This window comes from Apostichopus japonicus, chromosome 2 (genome assembly GCF_037975245.1).
Source record: "Apostichopus japonicus isolate 1M-3 chromosome 2, ASM3797524v1, whole genome shotgun sequence".
Classification (NCBI taxonomy): domain Eukaryota; kingdom Metazoa; phylum Echinodermata; class Holothuroidea; order Aspidochirotida; family Stichopodidae; genus Apostichopus; species Apostichopus japonicus.
Window position 1 is genome coordinate 21,621,549 of NC_092562.1, and position 27,599 is coordinate 21,649,147.

General features: G+C 36.6%; 2 protein-coding genes across 4 annotated transcripts in view; one reads left to right on the forward strand and one right to left on the reverse strand.

Moving 5' to 3' along the window:
* The window catches only part of LOC139982117 (microtubule-associated serine/threonine-protein kinase 2-like), a 116,434-nt gene that overhangs the window by 68,496 nt on the left and 20,339 nt on the right, over positions 1-27,599 (reverse strand). The gene's annotated exons all lie outside the window — the stretch shown is intronic.
* Positions 13,492-27,138, forward strand: LOC139982105 (uncharacterized). Its single transcript, XM_071994652.1, has 3 exons — positions 13,492-14,112; positions 15,479-15,552; positions 18,541-27,138. Exons 1-3 carry the CDS (start codon positions 14,110-14,112, stop codon positions 24,164-24,166), a joined length of 5,703 nt encoding a protein of 1,900 aa, XP_071850753.1. The 5' UTR covers positions 13,492-14,109; the 3' UTR covers positions 24,167-27,138.

The following is a 27,599-nucleotide window of genomic DNA, read 5'->3' on the forward strand; positions in this document are numbered from 1 at the left end:
CCATTTCTTGAGATATCACGATTCCCAGGCAAGGTGTCACACAAATAGACAGATCCACTCACACATACATTGCATACATACAACCATAATCTCCATTGCAAAAGGCAACCACCCCTTCCATAGTCTTCCCTCAACCCCCCCCCCCTTCTCCCACAAAAAAACAATAAAATTAATGATGGCGGTGATGATAATAATAATAATAATAAAACAAGTGACAATTTAATCAATATTGAATTTGCCATATTTTTCTCCCATAATGCATCACCAAGAGAGATGCCATGATGTAATATTTACTGTAATATGATTACCTACATGAGATGTTATATCTCCTGCAGATATGAAGACTAAAAGTGACTAAGTTACTACATCAGTAGTCTGACATATATATGCAAAGCTGGCACCAAACACTCATATCTATATGACGTATGACTCTCCCAATGGAACCCAAGCTTACCCTCTCTCATAACCGACAAAAGATGCGATATCTATTACCAAAATTCTTCTTAATATCGAATATGTTATAATTATATGCGCTGTAAACAGGCTGGTTATTTTGATGAAAAAATTCGGAAAGAGACACATGTATGGGGGGCATGGCAGGCTGCATACGAACAAGGGAGGAGAAAAAGTGAAAATATTAAAACAGAATATTGTTTAGAGAACTTTAAGGTACAGATTAGACTGCATGATGACTAGAGACAGAGACCGTGAGAAAAAGTGAAGGAAAATTTTGCAAGGAGAAAATGAAGGGGAAAAAATGAAGGAGAGGACAATATAAACCACATGAAAAACATGCTAGAAAACTAGCGAAGAGTGTTATTAAGAGGTTACCAGTTCATGCTAGGCACCGTAGAATAGAGTCCTCAGATCGTGAGGAGACAGGTAAGCGAGGTGCAAAGTAAATAAGGATAATGCAAGCATTTAAAAACAGGAAAAGAGCAGAGTGCAATAACCTGTCAAAAAAAACCCTCTTTATTGAAAAGGGTACATTATCGGGCTGCACACAAATAATGATCCACCGATTGGACTCCCGCAGTGAACACAGATAGAAATACTGATTACAGAAAGTTCCATAGGATTAGAACCATAAAACTTTGAGTTAGAGAAATACGATCCGGGCACTTTGGGTGGTTATGGAAGAGATGGAAGGTCGTTGACTAGCGGGGGTCTGGTCATAGAGGGCGCACTGCAGCACTGTGCTAAAACTAAAAAGGTAACCAGTTCACAGGCTAGATATGTATGTAAACATTGAATATTTTAGTTCATAATCTCCATTGGTAGAGCACTTTATGGTAATCACCCCAAAACTTACTGATTGGGGTATTTACAAACGACAATACCTTACCTGTCACCCTTACCTACGCACTCCTATCTATGAAGTAAAGGTACAGTAAGGGAGGAGTGAAGTAAACTGCAGAATATGAAGTGAGATAACACTAAACTGAAGAATATGAAGTGAGATAACACAGTGTCAATAAACTTTATCAGTTCCACCTTCCCACGTAAAATGTAGTTTGATCATTAAATTGTTAATGAACACTCCGGTCTTTGAAACTGTTAACGAACCCTCCTCCGTCTTACATACATTTCTGAGAACTAAGATTAGTAGGATATCTAAACCAGGAGAGTATCGTTCCTCCCCACAGAGAAGGGACGATAGATAACCGTACCGTCATCCATCCATGCAGCCTCTGATCACCACGGCGACAGACGTTAACAAATTAATTGCAATGAAGACCCCACGGTGGTGAGTTCAAAGTAAGAGGAATCAAGGACCTTTCTTTACCTTGTCCTTTACTATCTTTTGAAATTAAGTAAAAGGGAAGGGTTAAGCCACCCTGACAACTTCATGAGGAGGACATGTGATTGAATCTTACCAACCTCATCACAAGATGACTAACAGTCTTTCCAGACTTGACTAATTCCCATTACTTATGGCATCTCTCTCCATGATAACAGTATACAATGACAGGATACATTGATCATTCTACAAACGTCTCAAAGCTGTTTGTGGGTCAGTGGGGATTGCAGTAAACTTATCGGGGTAAAGTCGTAATGGTTGTCTGCTGGACCTAAAGGACCCTTTTTCTGTTTGGACAACCAAAAATCAGCTGGTTGGAGGTGTCTAATGGAGAACTACTGTCTAGCTATTACTGTACGTCAAACTAAGATTGCAATGTACAATAGCTAAGTATCCCCAATATTGGTAAACTGATAAATTGGTATCATCCCCAAAGCTGGTGTTCTACTCACCAAACCTACTGTACAAATCTCTCCTTCAGTGTAAATATTGACCATTCCTTTTTCTTTTTTTTGTGATACATCTCTTCGGACGACCAATTTACTGTTCAGACAACCAAAGGCTTAGGCCTGCTTGTCCAACGAACAACCACAAATAATCCCTAAAAATTTGCCCTGACATGGTTATTCATTTTCATATGCTACTGTAGGAGGATAGGAATGCAACAATTCATTGGAAACATATAGGCTGGTGGTACTCTCTTTGACAAAAAAAACACATTCCTGTTTCAATTGCTTATCTTGTCAAACCTGAAAGTTAAGTACAAAACTACTGTTTCCATCTCACTACACCTTAACTCCCACACACCCCCCCCCCCCTCCCTTAACCTATTATTATGTTCATGAATGTCTATACATGTATAAACATTAATTTAATTAATTAATTTAACATTTACCTACATGTCGATATGTTGTGCCAATCTTTTATTTAATCACTGACATTGGTCAAGTTAAACAGATCTTGCTGCACGTGCTTAACTTCAGCACGCCCTCTATGCAGGTACTGCATGTATCTTGAATACATACATGTTACAGTATACATTACAGTTGTAGTATACATTGAAGTCAGCATCACTTTAACCTTGTATTCATTTCCTTTCTGGTCTGTCAATACTTCAAACCATAGACAAGGTCAACAACAAGTTATTTTTCTTTATGTTGCTGTGAGTGGTAAAACAATCCTGCTGCATGATAATAAATATTCATGAGTTATGGAAAGGTTGGTATAAGTGGACTGGCACCCATCTACCTTAGATAAAATTTTACAATCTTAAGTATCCAATTGAAATAGCTATTTTTGACTTATTTGTTATTTGAGTTATTTGTCAGATTATATAATTAGAATACCAAGCCAGTATATCTTTTCTGGTCTGTCGGTATTTTGAAAGATATTAATGAAGTCTACCTAAAGAGGCCTTCTTGCCTTACGTGACGATGAATATTCATGAGCTACAGCTTGACTGGTAATTATCTGCTTTTAGATGACATCTTATTTATTAAAGATTTAGTTTATTAAATTGTTGGTGCTGTGTTAAAGTGCTAGAACACTAATGCGACTAATATACCACCAAACACAGTACAAGTGTCTATTCTTGTCACTCATAAGGTTTTTTATTGTTTTTAAATGAAACATCTGGACAAGGTTAGCAAGATTCTCTATCTTCTTGCTGTTGTGTGTTATAAACAACCACCATGTATACCATGGCTGGCTGGTTGGGTGGGTGGGTGTATGACAATGAATAATTCATCAGTGAGATAAGTTAACTGATAACCATCTACTTAAAGTCCTGCTCTCATGTTGAGAGCTTCATCTTGTATCGCATTCATCAAAAGATTCAGAAACAAAAGGTTTAACTTTGTAATTTATCCATGAGTTCTCATGTACACTAGCTGTTGTCAAATATAGAAATGAGTCTTGTAGTCTTGGTAATGAGATACTACCTTGGTGGTGAGATCAATCAGCTGTCACAATCCTGCAGTTCATGTCATGATTGCAAGCACTTTAAAAGTTGTCAGTTAATTGCCAACAGCTGTTTATAACCATGAGCTCCAATGCTTTGTTAAGTCTGCATGAGCCCATCTCATTTTGATGGGACTTAAATTTAAAGAACAAAAACTTTAATATATTTATATATATATTTATATATATATATATATATATGTATCTTTCTGTCTGTCCGTCCGTCTGTCTGGCTATCTATCTATCTATATACAAATCAGAACTATTAAGTAAACCTTAGAGGCACATTGTATTGATACAAATGTGTTTCGTATCTATAGATACTTCAAGCGATATATAACAATATACCCCAATTGACCCATCTGTGTGAATCATGGATCCCAATTCTTCCTACAAAATTACTACAAACACTCTCCTCAAACTGTTCAAGTAGAACCCCAGTATGAAGGTTTTACAGGTTTTGGAGCATTATGCAACCAAATATCTTCTGTGGTTAGGGTTTCTTCTTTATCTATAAGCAATTATTTAACATGCCTGTGTCTCTACTATTCCAAAACCTTAATTTCTTTCCTCCTCTCCATTGTCTTTGCTTTCCATTTCAAATTTCATAGAAGAATTCTCTATAGACAAGAAGCAATTAAAAGCTGTTTATCAGATTATCTGCCGTAATCTGTCACGACAAGGTGACACTGCTGTTAATTATCGTAGTTTTGTCTTTAAAGAAAGAATTGCTACCTGCGAATGAAATAACTATTCTACCAAGCTTCGAAGAATGTGTTACCATGGATACCCTTTAATGTGCTCTGATATGTGTGTGTATATATATATAAATAAATATATATATATATATATATATATATATATATATATATATATATATATATATATATATGTATATGTGTGTGTATATGTGTGTATGTACATATATAAGATGTTCATACTGGAATGAAAAACAAACTACTTGTTTCATTATTTAATAACCTTACATTTACATTGTCTACTAACCCTTCATAAACCACTCATTAAAGTGTTCTATGAAAAATAAATCATTCTTAACTCTTGATTCAAGTAAATTGGAGTTACAGTGCAAAGGAGCCAATTTCGAGAAGCATGAAAAACAAATATCAATAGTCAAGATTTTACTGTTCCCTCTTCTTCTTTATTCCTTCTTTTCGTTCTCAACATAATGACGCAGCAACACGTCTTTGGATTTATATAATGTACAGAGAGACAGAATTACGTGAGAAACAGGTCTAGCATGATCCAATAGAGGGGGTAAGTCCACTGTGAAATATGTACTTCCTTTAGGTCAATTAGTATACCATACAACAGTTAGTGCATATATAACTTAGCTGTTTGGTGCATTTACTTGTAAACAACAGAGCAATCTTGAAATGAAAGGTTCTCTTATGTTTATACATTTAGGTCCTTTTGAACAGGGTTCTTTTTTTTTGAGTAGATTAGCTATTGGTTCATAGTTTGGCCTTTCTCTCTAAACTCTTCAAAGCAGAAAGTCCACTTTTCCAATCCAGGCCTAAGTTGAAACTTCCTTTTATACTGCCTTAAGTAGAGTTTTCCAACTCATACCTTCCAGAAAAAAATTGAAATTCATATGTGACAGAATATGCCACATGTATTGCTTAATCATTATCAGTAAGCACCCCCTTCCCTCTGCTGACCTCCCACCCACCCCACCCACCCACCCCACCCACATCCCCATACCATCCATATGAATGTGCTTGCAATCAATGGTAGACTGGCATGAAATGTCTACTTGAGCAATTTCTTTGTTACTTTAAATACAAAATTTCTTTCCAATTTTTATTTTCTCAGCCAAAGAATGTTGAACAACATGTGAATAATGTAGAACTTTGAACTATACAGTCTGTTAATACAAGTCAAATTCACTTTAATATTTCCTTAACCTACGAGTAGTTTAAATCAGTGTCTTGGTGCTTACCAAGCAGGAAATGTAAGTGGAACAAGCCTTTAGGGGACGACGGCCTAATTTTAAACAATTCAGTGACTTTTCAAAATTGTGCAATAAAGTCGAAATTAGTTATTTCAGAACAGGAAGAAATGGATGTATATCCCATATTTTTTCTTTTCTTTCATGAACTGTAAATATCCTAAATTTAATCATCTAGGAGGTACAGTGTGTGGGGAATTATGCAGTAAAAAAAAAGACAGTTTTCCAATTCTTTACGTGAGCCGGTCACTCTTTTGTTTTCCTACCCTCATCCCCTCCACCTCCCCCTTGTCTCCACCTCCCCCTTGTTTTCTTTTCAGTTGTAGACAGTCTACTTTATTTTGTCTAGTACCATAAAATGCCTGGATGAGAGATGAGCATTTTTAGAAGTCACCCAAACAATTGAAATATGCTGAGCTTCTGAAAATTTCTTGATGTAAATATCCTAACACCCAAACTGATTTGATTAGGTTTATGAGCCCAAAGTTACCTCAGTCTCTATGATATTGTGTAAATTCCAAAATGGTGGAAAATGGCAACTAAGGAACAAACCTTTTTTTAAAGCGTGCAAAAATTGAAAACCGGAACAAAAGTTTTACAAACTATTGATTCTTTTTATAGTAATGTTAGCAACCATCATTACTATCTCAAAAAAATCCATTACAGAAATTTAAACTTTAATACTTTGGATGGCATGAGTAAAGGACTACTACAGACCTGAAGTGGGTTGTTACCAGGATAGGTTTTCACATCGCTGGTAAGTGGAAGCAGGGTGATTGTGATTTGAGGAAGCAGGCATTCAGGTAGCTATTGTACTTTGCCCTAGTTACAACAATCACTTTTGCATTGAAAGTCTTACATACAACTTTCTATCCCATAAATTTCCTCAACTCTCCGTCCCTCCAACCCCCCCCCCCAACGTCCCCCTCCCTCAATGCCTATATCACTATAAGTTGCAGGCAGTCATGATAATTTCATCTTATTGAAATACCTTATATGCTTGCCAGAATCTGTGCAAGCAATCTACTAATGAAACTACATCTAGAGTGCAGTATCTATCGATGCATAAAATGTGTAACTTTGCCACATCACTAACAGGCTGTCCTTGAGCAAAAAAAAAAATCTATGCTATGCTACCTTTTGAAGTTCTTCATTTTCAACTTGATATGGGAATAAACAGAGGGCGCTATGTCATTATTACTTGTTGCAGAGTATATAATTGATAAAGAAGCAAAAAATAAATAGAGGGTGCTATAACACTTTCCTATTCAGGTTGTTATCTGTGACTGAACTGCCTGAGGCTAAGCATTAATTTGATGAGACTGAAGTGCAACACCAAAATAAACAGTTCAATAAGTGTATATAATGTAATTTAGCTAAAACTTTAATAAGGAAATGTAGTAACTTAGCATGCAAATACAGGGATGCAGTCAATATCTGAAGACAATTCCACTTTAAGCAAAATATGAGTTTTTCTTTGGTAGGAGCTTCATTTGCAATCTTCTCTAACTTTTATTTACAGGTTGCCATCCTTTGAAGTTAAGAAACTTATACTGTATATTGTTAAGTTTGCTAAACATATATTTCTACAAGGATAAACAATGGAAACAGGCAACACTGTTTCACCACGATGCTTACTGATACATTTTCACAGCTGGAGAATAATTCATTCAACCAGCATCACTCTTCCCATCACTCCCTCTTCCCCCTCCCTCTACCTCTTCCCCCTCCCCCTACCTCACTCATTCCCGCCTATGAATTCCCTAAAGCTCCCGAAAATTTCCATTTGAGAAAGAAAAAAAAACAACGGTATAAACCTGTTTCCCTGCAGACTGTAAACTTCAGTGCCTCACTGATTAATGGCTGAGAGATAACAAAGCGAACTTATAAAATAACAAAAGCGAACACCAGGTAAATCAATAAAGTGATCTAAATCTTACATTCAGTATAGTGTGAATCAATACATATGGTAGACAAAATGTATGTGTCATTGTTAGCACAGCTCAATGATTTCAGAACAGAGAAGCATCACGAACGCTGCAAATGTCTCTAGCAACATTATACGACTGAAATTAAACAGAACTAAGTAATGGTTGTTCTCTATCAATGTGTCCTGTTTATATTTTCATCACATGAAAGTCATTGAAAACATTGTAAGGAGAGAGATAGAGAGGCACTGAAGTAATGGAAAAGCAAATCCAACCATTATCATCTTAAAAAGCTCCCCCAAAAAACCAAAATGAATTGCCAATACAATTTTGTCAATGTGTGATGTCATTGTGCAATTAGGTAGTAAAACCGCTTATTTTCCCCAAATTTTATTTTTTATTCCTTTGATTTTCAAGGTTAATGAATTGACATTGAAACCAATATGCCATTACTTATGCTAAGTCAGGTAAGGAAATTGAAAATTTTTGTGTCAGGATTGAGAAAACCTCCATTTTAGAAAACAAACAGCGCAAATAACATAAGGAAATGATTAATACTTGAAACAAATGTGATATCACATGTGGACTTGCTCTCGAGTCTTAAGATTTCAATACACTGTTTGTACTGAGGTCGTTCATAGCAAGTATCTCTATCACACTTCTCCCTTGTAGATGGTAAATAAGTCAGATAATACTGTGTGACACATAGTACAACTTTAAGTACAAAAGTGGTATGTTTTCATTACTGTCGTGTTCTCACCAATGTTATGAATAACCAACAGACGAGCGTATAACCCGGTGAACGGGGTCGATTGTTTCACACCTCTATTCTATTAACGCAAGTGAAAACAATTATGGAAAATATACGAGGTCGTAGTTATATTCATATAGACTAGGTCCATCAATCATTTAGCAATTCTGCCTTAATTACCATACAGTAGGCTAGATCAGAGTATGTTTGTATAGGAGACAGGTTATAGAGGAGTAGAGTGAATTATATGGCTCTGCATCGTTCCACACCATCCTTGACATGTGTGCTACTATAAAACTGACATTAAACAGTATATTTTGCGGAAAGTATGGATGCGATATTAACCAGCATCCATATGTCAGAAGCAATATTGTTGACAAGTTAAATATCCCCAGTCGGCAAATAGTTTGTCCCAGAATGCACCTGGTTAACTAGTTTAACGAGAGGGTTTCATCTTCTCTTACAAATTGACCTCGTCTCCAATTACCGGCTTACTTGCAATCGGTATCTCTCGTCGACCAATCAGCTTACCGGAATTAACGTTAGAATATTGCCTGCACGTTGCTACATCCCGGCCGTATTTTTCTCCCTTTAGTACGACACATTGGCTGGGTATTAAATTGGATTGTTTCTAGCTTTACCAGGCGTTGATCTTCCCATTGCAGGTGAGATGCTGAATTTGCAATCTGTCAGACAACTGACCCAATTTAAAGACAATTTCCATTAAGGAAGTAACTGAACCATGCATCTTTGCATAAAAAAAGGGAGACAGTATATTTCAAAAAAAAAAAAAAAAAAAAGCTTGGGCAGTAAACAAGTCGGCAAGTGAAGCGAGGACGTTCAAAGCGATCAGCAATCTGTACAATGTAACATTTCGCCCTTCGGGGAGAATAAATCTATTTTGTCCTGACATCTTCCCCGAAAAAATGCACCGATCCAGTTTCTATCACAAATACAGTCTGAGCAGAATAGGAAGTCTCAATTGTTGATCCAATCACTATGTAACTACATGGTCATGTTTTATAGCTTTATAGTTTGAAAAATTTCATTGCCATCTCCATCAATATTGCCCAAAATTATACTTTAGCACAGTATATAACTGGGTATAAAAGTTTGGCTGCTAACACTACGTCACTCTAGTACTACAAGTTTGCAACAAATGATCGTTAAACTGGAACTTGATGCCCCAAAAACCTACTGGTTTGGGTATTTGGGCACGACCATACTTGTGTTTCCTGCGGGAGTTTTCGACCTTCATCTGATGGCCTGGTTTAACATTCATGATTGTTAATTACGACTTACCTATAATATAGATAACAAGTCTAAACTTGGCTTCATTAGGTTGTGGAAATGTCACTAATTAATAAGACAGTTCTGACAGCGAGCATCTAACTACTAGTGGCATTAACATCTGTGCAAGTCCAGTTAAATGAGCCAAGAAGGAATTTAGCTTCTTAATTAATTCTTGTAAGAAAAAAAAATGTCTGCACATGTATTGCAAAAGTTATTTGTGTAAACCTGTTGCTATTATAGAACATAACCAGCAGCTTTAACCCTACACCTTAGACGGAATACAGAAAACAAGTCGAGTGCATGAAAAACGATGAAAGAATGCTATTGAAGGCTAATGGTAGAGAGATTGCAAATATCAAACTCCACATAACACTGACAATGCGATGAAAAATGAATACCAATATGGATACCACAAATAATCTGACCTTTCTTTTTGCTGATAAATTTTGCATTTATATATATCTTCATAACATATTCCTTAATGTTTGAAATAAACATCCTGAAATAATAAACAGGAAAGATTGATATCTCCCGATGACTCCTGATGAAGAGCAATCCATCACAACTGCAGACCTATCCATTATCTAAACAACTCTGCAAATCATTTAAGCTACAGCTACCCCCTAAAACACACAAAGTTACAGTCCAGCTATTAATCCAGGAGATACAAATCCTAAAACTCGTTAACAGGTAATTAAACTGCAAATATTTACCCAGAGTAAATACAGACTAATGTTTGCACTTTTACTTCCTTCTTGCACACTGACCAAACATAATAATTCATTTTACTGATTGCCCAATGATGATGGTTAGTTCATGCACTGCATGTGTTTATAGATACATATATGTGTGTGTATATATGTATATATATATATATATATATATATATATATATCTATATATATATATATATATATATATATATATATATATATATATATATTTTAAATATTTATTTAACAACTCACTACAATTTCAATTATATATATATATTTATATATATACTGTACGGTGGTTTATGTACACGTACTGGAGACTTTATCCTCCATGTTGATGTAATTAACATCGTCGAAAAACTGAAAAATTGATTGGAGCGACTGTCTTCCTGGAGACAGTCTCGACAATAAATGATGTACCCAGACACATCATGGTGAAAACAGTCAATAAAATATACATGCCGTGTATGTCTTTGTGTAAACCAGTGCGCAGTATCAAAATTTCAATTTGTAAAATTTTACTTTCTAAGGCCAACCAACTAGAGACTCGCCTTACAGTGATTTGTTGGAATAATATCAACAGAAAAAACATATGTATTATCACACAAAGAAAGCAATATTAATAGAGTAACATATTTAATATAATGAAGAAAACTAACAAGGAGTAATGTAGATGATTTTTTTTTTAAATTCATAACTAAAATCGACAGGTTGGAACCTATTAACACTAGCTAGGAAAGGGTTTATAGTTTCCATCCTGTAAATTTTAAAATTATGCAAATGAATTTCTTGCTAGAATATTAAATTTAAAAAAGTTTTCATTCGGATTTCACAGGGTCAAAGATTTATCAGTGGCCATTATGGACATAACCTAGAGGTTGTGGGTGGTAGAATGAGAAAGGAGGGCATTGACCGGCGGTGTCCAGTCCTAGAGGGCACATGGTGTTAAAAGGTTATCAATTCACACTAAACAAGGTAGAACGAGAGTGCGGGGGTAGTGAAGAGACATGTAAATGAGGAGCGCTGTAAATTAATGGCATTTTTTATACATGGTCTTTAAGTACTATTTACAGGATCTCTTTGTGTTGTATACTTAGTTTTATTTTACTTATAGTACAAGTTTTGTTTATTGTTACTGCCTTTCTTGGATAGCTGATTACTTTCATCCTCTCTGTGTGACATTTGGCATCTAGATCTGCAAACTCTCTTCACAGCACATCTAGCAGTGGAGATTGTCATCATCATAACCACTGTCCAAAACTAATTAATTGTCCACAAGTCAGATTTCAGGCTCCAGGGATGCTTTGATGGACATCTGCTGTTTACCAACCAAAGTGTAATGTTGACATATATCGAACCATCAGAACATGTGATACAACTTTTCTCTGTGCACTTTCCTGAAAGTGCACATCAACCAGCATAGACAGCAATTAAAACCAGCTGTGAGAGCTCACCAGGGTTATCAGTACACTGACATACATGTAGACAACACGAAGGTAATGGTAAAACGAGTAAAGAGAGGGCAGAATTATAACACTGGAGATTAAACCGGGACGGTACTATATTTCAAAGGAAGTGTTCACCCCCTCCCCCCCCCTTCCGGTATTGAACTGAAAAAAATATCTTATATCTGAACCAGCTTCCAATCTGACGACCCACAAAGGATGATTGAACAGAAACTCAGTTTCGGTGAATATTGTTGTTCACATACTTGTAAGAGCCCTACATATTACAAATTTTGTACAGAGCGTGTCAAGAAACAACTCCATCCACTATAATCAGTATTGATGTAAAGATAAAGGGAGATATTCAGGGGCCATCAAGCGCTCAAGGTCAGATTATGCGTGCGGGAATAGTCTCACCCTTGAAGATGACCCTGTGCTGGGAATCTGATCTTCTGTTCGATCTTCGGTGAGAACAAACAACACGTCTGCAGGTCATTGAAAGGTCAATAAAAATTTACATGGCAAAAAAATGTTAAAATTCTACGACTAGACACTTTGGGGGGTAGAATGAGAAGGGAGGGCATGGACCGGAGGAGTCCGATCATATAGGGCACATTGCTGACGTTAGAAACTTCACCAAAACATAAAAATCAATAAAATTCCAGAAGATGTGAATTAAATTCTATGTTTAAATTCTTCAGAATGGTAAATTCAGAAAAAAGAGACAATTAAGTGGGTTTTGACTGAGAAGTTGGTCACAGTGTGAGTGCAGTGCTACATTGTTACCAGTGGTGTTTGTAGGCTAGGTTGACTGGAGTGGATCATGTTGAGTGGAGAAATGTAAGAGAGAGAAAGGGGTAAGATCCGAAGAGTAGTAATTTTGTATGTGCATGCTTACAACTACTGTATCTATTTTGATAAAACTTATTGGTTTATATATTTACGAGTGACGAGCTTACCTGTCTCCTCACAACCTTAGCACCTCATTCTACCGTGTCTAGTATGCCCTGGTAATCTTTGAACACTGTGCACCCTCAGCGACCCAAAGTGTTTACACATAAGTTTTCGAAGTAGATATAAAATCTTACGGAAATTGCCCGGAATACATTGGATTTTTACCTTCTATACATCCTTTGGGATGCACAGTGTTAAAAGATTACCAGGGCATTCTAGACACGGTAGAATGAGGTGCTAAGGTTGTGAGGAGACAGGTAAGCGAGGAACGAAGTAAATGAGAGAGAGACAGAGGGGTAAGACCCAAAGAGTAGTAATTTTGTGCATGCTCACAACTACTATATCTAGTATTTGAGTTTACAGTACCAAGTTTTACATCACAGCCTTCCTTCATAGCCTGTTGATGATATATTTTGACCAAAAGATTTCATTACTTTAACACTTCCAACCTTCCGGTTTGTTTTTTTTCTTTCCATACATGTGTCATAATTGATAAAAGACAGGATATAAGATAATCTATATATCGGTTCTATCAGAATAACTTTTAACTTAAAAGCTCTGACACGTGACTACTGACTTGACAATAAGCATAAACAACTGCCTGAGTTTGATTTCATGGCTGGGAGATTTACTTTGTAGGAGTTATGGCATTGTCTCCCTGGTTATAAGCTATACAGTCTCCAGGTTGCTACGCAATTAACTCAGACGCTTTCCGTGATTCATTTTGAACGATACACATCCCCGATTTCCGTTACTCCAAATCTTACACGTGGTGACCGAATTTTTGAACTGCCGTAACTCGGCGAAACATTATTCGATTTTACTGAAATTTTCGGTGCTCTCTTAAAACATAATCATAATGCAGATTCCGAAAGATTTTTATAATCGGTTCAGTAGTTTTCGAGATATTAAGAGACTAAAAATCGTTACCCCCAAAAACCTTGCTCAAAAAAAGCTGTATCCCGATATGTTGGGTACTTCTGTCAATCATTTTTGTGGCTTGTATATGTAAATGAAGGTCTATTCAATCTTTGTGAGAAAGTTCAGCCCCTTTGCCTATTTAGTTTGAATATTATTCATATTTGAAATCTTGCTCCGTTTCGGATTGGTGCTGGCATCTGGAACTAGAAAAACGACATGACGTCATATGTAAATTTTGACCCCGTATGTAAATATGTGACCTAGCGTCATTTACGCATCTGGAACAACAAACAAACTTTCCACCGCAAGTCTGTTCATGGAACGAAAATGCTGAAAATGAAGCGTTTACTCCGCAAAATCTTGGCTTAATTGATGGTAAGTGACATTTAAATACCTTTATTACAACGTCGGAGGTAATTTTGACGTACAATGGTATGATTTTGTTGCCGAATTCAGCAACAAAAGACTCGGAAACTGAGCTGGCAGTTGCGCGAAAATTATATGTTGCACTGCAGTATAGGCTACGCAATGATAATGTCAGTGAAAGTAGCGTTACCCTAGTCCGTAGTACGCCTAGGCCTACACTTCAACTTAATGAAGTCCATTGAGTGATAAAACTTGAACATTTATCGTATTGTTAATTGAAGGGAAACATATTCAGTCTTATTTGCAGCATTTTTGGTAGGGTTTGATTGTATTCGCTAAGGTGTGATTGCATTTGGGTCAGATGTGGTTTAACTTTCTCTTCAGGTGAGTTCAACTTCATGGCATATATTTGTGTAGGCTGGGCGCCTTCGGAGAAACATATCGCAATAATATATTTCAGTAGGAACTTCAGTAGGAAGTGTTAACTGTTCAATCTTCATTAATATTATAAGGCCCATTAGGCATTTACTTATGAGATGGGATTATAACTGGTTAAACCCAATCAATGCCTAATTCAGAGACTGTCAAGGGCAAAAAGTTATTTGTAAGGTTTCAGTTTCTGACCGTTGGCCCTTAGTCAAACTTGTACAGTATTGTTATATCCGGTAAAAAACACCTCCTTTACCCAGTCAAAACTGTTAGTAAGTCTTCCAGGTACTCTATCCGTCCCATTCTCTCATTTTCACATGATCTTAGCCTTTAATTTGGATATAAACAACAACAAAAATTATTCAATTTCAGAAACAATAGTTTTATATTTTATTTTGGAGTTTGAGTAGTCTACATTGCTTGAAGTATTTAAATGCAACGTAGACATGTTACTGTTATTACTTTTAGCACTCTTATGGGCATCAGTGTTGGAAGAATCCCATTACTTTTTCTCTCTTACTGTACACTTTAGAATCAGTCATTAAGCATCCATATTCTCATATAAATACAAACAATGACAAATAGTTTTCAAGCTTTATTATTAACATGAATGAATAAATCCGAATCAAACCTACGGTAGACCTATAGGCTATGGAAGTTTATGTTGTAGTCTGGGAAGCTCATTCCAGGGAAATAATCTTTGTGTTCCGACACACCTTATGATATATATACCAACATGCTAATATTTAGGCAGATATAGTGAAAATTATGTTACCTTTTGTAAGTTTCTGTGGCACAGCGAAGTCCTTTTCAATTTTTTTTTCAATTTTTTTTAAGTATCCTCACTGTTTCAGTGTGTTTCACTGTTTCATATGATGAATTGTGTTCGCCTTCCAGTTATTAGAAAAAGACAATTGTTATAGAAGAATTTCTTTTCTTCCAACAGCAAACTGTATCATGCAGCATTCCAGAGAGAATTACAAAGGAGCAAAAAACCTTGAACAAATATGATTTTCACTGGTAAGTTTCAATCTGTTATTCCTTTTAGGTCCCCCCCCCCCCAAAAAAATAGTTGGTCTCTGGTCAGCGCGTGCGTCAATTTTTATCATGCGCGCCAATGCTTTTATTTTTTAATTTTCTGCAATATCTTCAAGAGGGCCCTCTTTTTCCAAATCGTCTCAACTATTCGCACCTTAAAAAAATGCATCCCCATGGCTAGGGTTGGGCGATATATCGAAAATTATTATTATCGCGATAATTTTTTTTCAAGACGATATTTTTTGAGGATTGAACATATGACGATAATTTCTTGTGAAAGAAATTTGGAATAAATGTGGGAAAAAAATGCGTTTTTCCGTTTTATGTGTAAATGTTATTCTAGCATTCCATGGTTAAGAAAGTTGAAAAGAAATAAAGTTTATCAACTTCATTTACTGACTTTTGAGCTCCGTAAAAAAACCTGTCCTTCACAACATTGACTGTATAGAGGGGAAAACTGAATATCAGTAGAGAAAATACCAATTGTGTACGAACAGTAACTTGGTACACCTTTTAAATTTTACGAAAGATCGAGCAAAATACTTTCGAAAAATTCACGCGAAACTGGCATATCGTGCTAAATGCAACTAATGTCATGTAAACAAGGCTCTAGTTCACCCATTTATGAATAAACCATAAGACCATATCTGGTGTGAAGCGGGGGAAAAAGAAAGTATTTTCTAGAATTTCCCCCCAAAAAGGAAAAGTTAATATCCTACCATAGTTAAGTGTATAGTAAATAGCCTAACCACTTCGTCGGTTACGGATCTCACGTAACAACAAAAACACAACTAATTGCATTTTGCGAAGTTGACGTTTTCTACAAGGACATGGAAACAATATTTAGCATTTATTTAATCATGCCAAATGGCCTAAAACATGGGATTAAAAGGTTTACTTCCATAAAGATGGCCATACTGTAGCTATTGGGGCCTTGATATCGTGCTGTTTGTAAGGTATAGACTGTGCCTCGTGTATCATGGGGAATAGATTGTTTTGTTCATGCTGAGGAGTCGGTTGGCTTGAGGTGTGTTTTACTTACCTTAATGTTACGGGGGTATTTACCTACTTTTCTTGAACGTCTAAGATAACATTTCGCATAACTTTACCGATCCTTTATTGACTGACCTAATTAATTCTAGAGTGGAGCCAAAATAGTTTACTCCATGAAAAGTTTTTTGGAAACGTGCCAAAAATATTAACAAACAGGTGTTAGACAGGGGGGTTGTTTGGTACCTGGGAAAATTCGTAGCACAAGTAGCCTATCGTGATATTTAAGTAGTAGTAAACACATGCAGTTGTAAACTGATGTACGTATATAGTGCAATCTGTTCATTGTTAGGCAGTCTAGAAACGGGTCTTTAGCGAACGTAGTTTGTTTCATAATATCGAAAGTTTTGTAAGTTAAACTTTTCAAAGATTGTAAGACAGATTAAATTCTATTCATTTTATCACATAATATAGCTAATCTAACTTGTCATTTTAAAATTTTCATCAGTTTGGTGACAATTTAAATTGAAAAAGTTGTCAGTATTTTGAATCCTCAACTTCGAATTTTTAATCGCCAGACACGCTTAAATTTTCCGTGGTTATTTATTTATTTATTTTCAGAGGAACAGTTCATAACAAACTCAGATATTCTCTTTGAATGTCCCCTCCATATATCTCTCTTTCTCCGTCCACTCAAAGCTCGACATTTACGCTAATTCTGTTAAAGGAAAAATTATCGTAATTATCGAAATATCGCGATAATTTTTGAACTATTTATCGTGACGTTAAAAAGCAAATATCGCCCAACCCTACCCATGGCCAATTTCAGAACTTTGGTCTGACCAGAGACCAATTATTATTTTTTGGGGTCCTTACTGTAAGTGTTGGTCATTATTTAATCTGTTAAAGTCATACATGAACTTCAGTCTACAGTACATTTTCACATTGAAAATCTAGACTTAATGAAGCTCTGTCAGTGCTTTACTATGAACAAAATTGTACATAATTTGAGGCACAAAAAAAATAACAATTGTACATGACAAAATTGTTTGAGTGGATTTTTGCATAGAAGTATAAAAATAACCCATATTTTATAAATGGTTGCCTAAAGAAGTGGCTTACTTATTGATACATTGTATGTTACTGAATTTGTTGCAAAACGGAAATTATTTTTACTTTTAAATCATAGTTTGTGGTTATGCATTTACCGTCAAGTATAGAGTATTAAGTAAAAACTTTTGGTTTTCTGGACCCCTTGGATGGCACATTTGCCATTGGTTGATTAATCTTTACTTTACAAGTACTTATTTGAAAACACGCATGGGAGGGGAGTCAAAGTTGGGGCACCCAAAATGGGGATAAGATCGCTGTGTGGTAGAGTAAAGGTTTAGCAAAGACATACTTTATCTTAAGAACAGTATAAATGCATCTTATGCTGTAAAAGACTGTACAGTAGTTGGCAAAACTCATTTATGATGTACTTGACATACTGTAAGTGTTATTGTGAATTTGTGACATCATTCATGCCCATTAAGACAGATTGTGTCCATGGAAGTCTAACAGTCCATACACTTCGGGAAAATTGAAAATTTGAAGAACAAGTCTTTGAAATTCAAAATAGACATTTTAATTTCCAAAGTATGATGGGAGAAATTTTCAACATACTGAATTGATGATGTTAGACTGTACAGTATATACAGCTATATATTGTGTAATTCTTTGAATTTCTTCCCTAAATTTCATTTACTGATATTAATGATTTCAAAGCTATGATCGACAGTTCCTAGGATTTACATGAAAATTTAAAAAATGTAAAATTGTTGATATTTTGATGACATTGCTTCCTGCTGTCATTATTTTTTTTTCTCCAGATTTTTAATCAATTATATCTAAGATATCAGTCCATACACCTTGAATGTGATATGTTACGATTATGTTATACATAGTAAGTAAGTGATGTTCCTTTTTTTATCATTTCAGGATCAGAATGTCAACAAAACGGAAAAGACAAGTTGATGCGCATCACAACAGGTCCTGCAAAGATAAATGTGAGGCAAAGAACTGTGACTCCATCTTAACTCATTCCAGAGTGTACCATATCAGTAACTTTGAACAATGCAAAAAGGCATTTGCTGAAAAGATATGTGTAATCCAGGGAGATTCTTGCATTTGTTGCAAATGCTATCAGAAGGTGAACAAACAATGGAAAGGTAAAGCTGCTGAAGATGTCCCAGTTACCTCAACTGATGATGTTCCTGATAAAGGAGCCAGTACACCAGAGGTTACTAGTGACAATTCACCACAGGTTCCTAGTGACGAAGCAGCAAGTACACTTCATGTTGCTAGTGATGAAGGAACCAGTACATCATACATGTGTGATGTTAGTGATCAAGGAGCCAGTAAACCACATGATGTAAGTGATGAATTGGATTCTATCATAGAGCAACCTCCGAAAAAAGCAGGGAAAGCGCCATGTCTTTTTCAGTCATTTGACATGTGTGATGCAAACAGTGTGGCTTCAACATCAGTCGGGGATTGGCCAACTTTTGCAGCATGTATGGGGATTCACAAATTTGATCCTGTAGATGTCACTAAAGTAGCACTATGCAGAAGCCACTACATGAAATGGTATGACTCCCAAAGGGCAACAAAATGCGGTATGTGCCAGAAGTACTTCAGCAAAAAGGTTCAAGGTTACACAGTTCCAGAACTGGAAAGGATCAAAGCATACTATAAGGAAATTGGTGACAAAAGGGCCAACCTAACTACTGAAAGCAAAGTGTGTATGAAGTGTCTGAAAGAAGTTTCAAACCTAAGAAGATTCCTTGATGAGGGTTCCTTTTTGGACCAGAAAGCTTATGACTTGGGTCTATCAAAGCTTCTGGATGTGTACCAAGGATATGTTAGCAACCCAGCCAACCCCGAAAATATTGTTAACCTTGCAATTCACCATGCTGTTGTTTACTGTATACAGAACCTGTCTTCACACACACCATTTCTTTTGAGTGACGTGTATGCATATTATAAGGGTGTTCTTGACGATCTTAGTAGAAATTTGACTGGCAGAGACACTTCCCCTTTGTATAGTACTCAAGCAACCTTGCTATCAAAGTTACTAAGTTGTCTTGGGGACTATATGAGATCCTCAACAATACGGAAGGAACCTATTCTTGGGACGATGCTTTGGAGAAAAGGTGATGATGCAGTGGAAGCCTTATTACGTCAACTCAATGTATGCAAGAACAATTCACAGTCATCAACTACATCTACAGCACCTGAGAAATTCCAGAGGAACAATGAGTCAGAGATCCTTCAAATTGCCGCCACAACTTTGAACAAGAAAATACATAACATCAGCAAGACATTCAAGGAAAACACCAGACTTCAAAATTTTTCCAGCTTTGACATAGATAGTGTTATTCAGCAACTGCCACCTATCGTCTGGAATTTTTTCTGTGTCATCACCCAGACAGAAACACAAAGAGCAGAGAGAGAGCACATGCCAACATCAGACATGTTACAGCAGCATCTGCTTCAAACAAAACTCAACAAAGACAGTGATCATCGACACAAGCTGCGTACATTTTTTGGACTGTGCCATGCAGTCTATACCCATGATGACAAGTGCGGATATCCAATTCATACACTCCTTGGAGAAACTGTTCATGGATTAGGTGGCTCAGATGAGTTAGTAAGAATCTTGAACCGGTTTGGAATTGTGTCATCTTTGTCAAAAATAAGGGACTATGAATTGGATTATATTTACATGAGGCTTAAGTATGGATGGGGTAATGTGCTCAACAAATATGCATTCTCTTTTGCAACTGTAGACAATGTTGACAAATCGTCTGTTCACGCGAGTGTAAAGGCTGGAGGTGGACCAAGAGGGATTCATGCAACCAGCTACCAAATTGTGGAGCCACAGCCAACTAAGCTGACAAATGCTGTTTCTGATGAAACTTCAGATTCTGACATGGGTCCAAGCACTTCAGCCATTCTCCCATCTATCTTTTCTTCTGATGCAGCTACACAGAAGAGCCAGTCAGATCAAGAAGTGTTGCTGCCACCTTTTGTTACTGTAAAAGATATTGATGATCTCAGAAGAGCTGCAAGACCTTGTGTGACATGGGAGCGCAAGAGAGCAACCCGCCCTCATGGCAGAATTGATGACTTCAGTATCCAGCCTCAAGAGCAGTGTGCTGTTGATCAAACAGTGTCTAGGCTAATTGCATATGCCACTGCTAAGCATTGTACTTGTACATCAGAGCCAGGTTTTACCACAGGGAAGCTTGTCTTTCCAGACATTAATCTTATATGCCCTAGTCCTGCGGCAGTCAGTATAGAGAGGTCGAACATTCACTACATTGGAGTCCTCAATGAGCATGCTGACAATATCAACACAATCAAAGAAGTAGTGGAAACACTTCACGAGGAGATAGTATCACAACAGCGCCTTGAGTATTTAGTTGTGGTAGGTGATGGTAAGACATATGCTCATCTTGTCAAATTAAAGCATGAACATTCTGTGGAACTGGACTGGATGATTCCATTTCCAGGAGACTGGCATGTACTGAAGAACATCCAGCCAGTGCTGATGAAGATTTACTGGCATGCAGGACTGATGGAAATGGCATCGACTGTTCATAAGGGAGCAACTTTGGCATCCCTATTCTATTGTTCAAACTTCAGAAGGACGCACGACTTTATCATCCTTGCATGGGAGGCACTCCTTCGAACGCAGATTTCTAGTTTTTGTCAGTATGTGCAATTACATCCTGAATTGCAAGTAAATGCTGCTTTCATCAATGAAGTTAAAGAAAAATTGAAGAACATCACCAAATTAGACGCAACAACATCACCTCAGCTAATGATTGAAATCTGGGAACTAATTGGTGGTGAAAAGTTTGCAAAGGAATTTTCCTCCTTTCGTACCAGAATGTCAATCAACGAAACATATAAGATGTGGGATGGGTTCATTCATCGTGATGCCCTGGCATACATTATGCTATTTATAGCCATACGAACAGGAAACTGGAATTTGCGTCTTGCTGCTTTGAAGAAATCAGCACCTTTATTTCATGCGTTCGACAGGCCAACATACTTGAAGCTTATCCCGCGTCATTTGGTGGACATTCTACAAATGCCTGACACTGTGCTCAATCACTTAAGACACGGTGGATTTGTTGCAAGTCTGAAAGGAATTAGAGGTCGACATGTGGCCGCAGATGAATGTCACGAAATGAAAATCAATAAAGAAGTGAAGATGGCTATGTGCAAACCTGTGCCAGGAATGATGGATAGAATAGCTCTGGTTCTTCCTTACAGAGCATCTGCCATAGAGCGAATGAAGCTTCAAATTGCATCTGAACTTTCCTCAACTGTTGTAGAAAAAGCCAAAACGTCAGAACTTTTAAACATGGAAGGAAAGGTGCAAAAGTTTATGATTAAAGCAAAAGAAACAGACTTGGCTTTACACACTCCTGAAGAGGACCAAATTCCTCTGAAAACATTGAGTGGAGAATTGGCAGACCCGGTTCAGAGAGAAGATATGCTTAATTTCTACAAGATTGGGTCTCAGTCACTTTCATCGTACATATCAACACGTCTTCTACATGACCCAAGTGTCCCAGCACCTCAAAGGAAAAAGAGACTGAAGACCTTTGTTCCAAAAAGAAAAAGGCAAACCAAAGTCAGTTTGAAAGACAAAAACCAACAACTTGTTACCAGATGCCTGCGAAAAATGATTGTGCAGTCGAAGAACTCAAACAAAGCAGTTGACTCTCTTGGACAGTTCATAGAACTTCCACTTGCTATTGCCAGTCCGAAGGGTGCTATGGTTCATGGTACAAAGGCCAATAGCACCAATGTATACAGGCGCAGGTACAACCAGGCATTTACAGATACACTACCAGCAGGATGGAAGCCTGAGTGTGTGATCCTTGAAGGTATGTTTCTCATCAATTCCAGTCCCATGCGAACTTCAAGAACCTTTAGGGATTACACACAGCACATACTGAATAACTTTGTGCTTCCTCGTTTCAACCTTGGGTCGACCGAAGTACATGTAATATTTGACCACCCAAGAAGAAACGGTGTGAGTCCTAAAGACTTGGAACGTAACCGAAGGGATGTAAGCTGCACTGAACACCAACGAGAGGTTGACTTGCCAGAGATTATCTTACCCACCACTCCACTACCAGACCTTTCTTCTCTGACATGGAGAAAATCGATGCTCTCTGATCGAACTGTGAAAAGAAAACTTGTCAATTTTCTTGCAACAGACATTTTGTGTGCAGGACAAATGCACTTGAAGGAGGGACAAAGACTTGTTACTGCTGGTGGTACTGATGGCGAACTGACTGATCTGGCGATGGTTGCTACTAAGAAGGAAGTGACTTGTGATCCTGTGTTCACTTCAAATCATGAAGAGAGTGACAGCAGGGTTTGGCTCCATTGCTTGAAGTCTCCATGCAGCAAAGTCCTTATTTACTCCCCTGATACAGATACGTACCACATTGGATTAAGAGTTTTGATTGGAAGCAATGGAATTCTCCACAAGGATGCAGTTGTTCAGCTTTCCAATTCAATAGATGCTCATGAGTATTTGAGTCTTTCCCAGTTGGCTAGTTGTCTCCTTAGTGATCCAGATCTGGACATGCTGCCCACAGATGATCATCCAGCTATCATGCAAATTATCTTCATTATTTCAGGCTGTGATTATACATCTTTCTTCCATGGTTGTGGCAAGGCTTCTTTCCTATCTTCATTTTTCATGCATGCAAACTTTATTTCTGGAACAGAAATGCCAGGGTCACTGTCAGAAACATCTGTTACAAATGAACAAGGACTGCTCTCTTTCTATCGTCTGGTTGGGAGTGTGTACTACAAGAAGTTTTCTTCTGTAATGCCGTCAGAGCACAAGTCACCCAAGCAACTCTATCAGAGTGTAAACGAAGCTGCCTCACTTCTTGAGCAACACCACCAGTGGCTAAATATCATCAGAGATAATTCATGGGAGAAAGTAACAAGTGAAGAGGAGGTAATGCCATCAAATGATGCTCTCAAGTTTCATTGGCAACGCTGTTGCTGGGTGAGCAACCTTTGGGGACAAGCAGGAAAGTCGGAGGTAATCCATGCATCCCTATGTGCTCATGGATATAAAGAAGAAGATGGTGAGTTGAGCATTGTATGGGACTCTGCTGAAAACAAGCAAAAGGTAGAGGACCTAGTTGGACAACTGACGAAAGGGTGTAAATGCAAGACGGGATGTGGAACGAAGCGTTGCAGGTGCAATAAAGAGCATAAGAACTGTGGACCTGGTTGCTCATGCAATAACTGTGTAAACCCACATTTGACCAACACCTGCGACCAATGCAATGAGGATGAAGAACAACATCAATACACGGAACCTTCAATACAGCAGCTTGATGACTTGACATTAGAGGAAAATGTGATGATGCCAGAAATGCAGCCAGATGACATCATTTATGAAGAAAGTGATGTAGAATCAGATGAATCAGACTTTTATGATGAGCTGATAGAACGTACAGGTGGGGACCAGTTTGTGATAGAACAAAGTTACACAGACAACTTTGATTACAATTAAAGTTTTGTGGCCAACATAAAATATATGTTAGCTAGTGATATAATTTTTTTCCAAATCCTAAGGCTCCTGAGTATAAAAAGAAAATCATTTTGCAATTTTTTTTATACCATATCTGTAATTGAAAACTTATATGCTTTGCAGGAGAAAACCAGTACAAAATATGAGGCATAATTGTGGGACAACTTTATGGGAATTCATAATTCAAAACCACAAGGGATGTTAGATTTTATCAATGATCTATTTTTGCTCTTTGATTAATATTTTCAGTTCAAATAAAAAAATTAGGGTTTAGCTTTTTTTATCTGTCAGCTAAAGCAAGTGGAAACCTATATATATTTTTTTTTGGCCTGTTGCGAAAGTATTAAGTTTAAATTCTGCAAATGACAGTTGTCACAACTACACCTGGTCTGCAGGCTCAGGATATCTTGAATACTAAATCAGTTTGGGTATAATTTATTAGTCTATGGATGCACTTTCTAAATTGCTGTATAAACATCTTAAATATGGTTAACATTTCGAGCACATCAGTTTTTGGGAAGACAACCTCTCATTTGAGCTATGGCTAATCATAGTTGCAATTTCCTTGCATCTTTAAATTCCATTTCTTGATCTCAGGTAACCTAATGGCTAAGGCTGCAGACTGTACACCATTGTATTTCATATATGCATGGGTTCAAGATTTGAAAATTCCCTTGATATGCCAATATGCCCAATAGCATTGTAAAAGCCTTTATGTTACCATAACATTTCCCTATACCTATAACCTTCTCTTTGGCTCCTTGGGTTCCAGTCAAGAGCATGCAAGGCTGTTCTTTGTAACGGATGTTATAAGTTCTCATGCATTTGTAGAATTAAAGATACATTTCTGTTTGGTTACTTGTTATTAATTTGAAAAATGTATTTTAATCCCACTGTATTTTTTATAAAAATGCAATGACCTGTAAACAGTTTGTTTAATGGGCATGGAGATTGTCTTCCATCCAGTATGGGGACAAGTTGGGGGTATATGCAATGTTGCAAACTTGTATATTTTTGTATTTAACTCAGTGCCTCTTAGATATTAACATTGGCTCATTGACAATTGCAAGAAAATTGTTCTCTTTTGAGTCTTGAAGTTTTGTTCTCTTACATCAGACTGTTTTTTGTATTGGTACGTTAGTGTAATGCATACAATGATTTCTCATTTTGTGCATTTCCCCTTTTTTTCTGGTTTTTTTTTTTAGTTTGTATTTTACAGTTGAAGATTTATAGCCGAAAATTTATGAAGTACAGTACATTACGTGTTTGGTTCCTTATTTGAACACGAGAGAATGCTATACTTCTTACCTGGCTTCAATTTGTTATATGTTTTGTTAAAGTGTGCTTTAATTAACATGAATTATGATTTAGGAATAGTTTGTTTTGAGGTATCTGAATTTGAATATCCTGCAGTTCTTTTGAATCTCAGGTTTAAGGTGAAATAAAATTTAATATTATCTAGATGAAACACTACTTGATGTTACTATGGAATTACATCCATGATATTATATAGCCTCCGGCAGCATTGAATTCAATAGATTCATTGAGATTTCCAACAAGCATCTCCAGATTTATTCCTGACATATGAAGGGAGTAAATTTGTAAAGTGAACTTCAATTCTTTTATGGCTCAAGTTCAAATAAACCTTTGGAAAATTTTATGAAAATGGTAACTTCCCTGGTAAACTTTATTAAGGCAGTCGTTTGGCAGAAATTTTGCTGAGTTTCAGAAATTATATTCATCATTAACAAAAACGAATATAAAGGAGTACTCTGCTTTTGTGAATGGGAAAGGAGTTCATAATTGCAGAGGTCACATGACAGTTAAATCTAAGTTCTAAAATATTCAGACAACATGGTTTTTTGCGTTAAGTTTGATGAAAGTTTTGATAAAATTATTTAATTATAAAATTGTGACATAGGCAGGTTATAGTTTATCTTGAAGTCAATGCTAGCTTTAGATTTTGCACCACAAGAATGTAAATGTGCAAGTATCCATGTAACATGATTTATTTGGTTTTATAGTCTTGTTTGTTTGCTTTTGTTATATGTATATATATGCATATATTTGTATATTTTTCTCACATGTATGGATATTGTTGCTGTTGATATTTTTACCTTTTATTCAACTTCTCTGTGTTTTGTTTATACTAATATTTAACTGTATTCTGTATGTAACTGTTAAACTTTGATTTTTTATGTGTTTTGCTGCAGGGTGACAAATTTCTATCTATCTATCTATCTATCTATCTATTTATTTATCTATGTCTTGGGTAAGCAAGACACCACATTTCTGATTGCTCCAGATGACTTTGCTGCAAATTAATACCAGCGTGCTGTGTTGTTAGTCTGTTGTATACTTGCATTGCATCCTGTATTCTGATCTGCTTTCTGCAAGGAAACTGCGAGTCGTGAGGATAATCACTGGTCTCTCCAAACTTTATGTAAATTCAGCAGGATTGAATCTACAAGAACATTATTTCTAGTTGTAAGTTGCCCAACACCTAAACAGAGACTGGATGTTGTAATATTCGTCACAAAATAAAATTAAGAATAAAAGTGATTTATTTCCCCTAAAATGCAGTGCAGAATGAAATATTAAGATGTTTCAGGCATTTTAACTAGGCTGTATTTATATTATCTTAACACAAACATTTTGATGACCATTTTTGATTGAACTGCTTTGTTGTGTGTTATTTCATTAAATTTTTGTGAATTTTGAAGCTTAATTGATGGATAGGTAGTTTTGAGTAACTTGCAACTAGCGTTTTCCTTTGTTTTGAAAATGCATGTGTATACAACTTGTATAGGTTTTATTACGTGCAAGTAATTTTATTCATAAAAGAAATATTTATCTTTGTCATTAATTGTTAAGTATATAGCACCTACAAAGAAAGAGCACAACAATTGAAAGGAAACATTTATGTAAGAAGCAAACAAATATATGAAAGAAAAGAGGTTATTTTACATTTTAGTTTGTCTTATCTCTTTTTATATTAAATCTATTTAAACTAGGATAAAAAAAAACAATGCTGGATCTAGAAAGGGGGGGGGGAGGGTCAACCACCCCCTTGCAGCTTGTGAAAAAACTAATTTTAAGCCAAATTTTGTGAAGTCATCATGTGGCATGCACCCTGGGTCGTGGTCGAAAAGGAGGTGGACTGGCCCCATGTTAACCATTTTAATGTAGTGACCTTTCTTCCCCTTTAGAATATTGGTTTCCAAAAATTATGATTTTTTTTTAAAATCTGGTGGGGGTGGGGGGTGCATCAATGAAATAGTTTTTAGAATTGTGTCCTCTATGGTCAAACTGCAGACAAAGTTTATCCCTGGTAAGCATTTTGAAATTGTTAGGATTTGGGTGGCATGTGCCCCCCCCCCCACCATGGGTCACCATGTGCACAAATATCCATCTA

Coding starts and splice junctions, on each gene's coding strand:
- LOC139982105 (XM_071994652.1), top strand. Junction 15,553..18,540: donor AACAAATATGATTTTCACTG/GTAAGTTTCAAT, acceptor TTATCATTTCAG/GATCAGAATGTCAACAAAAC.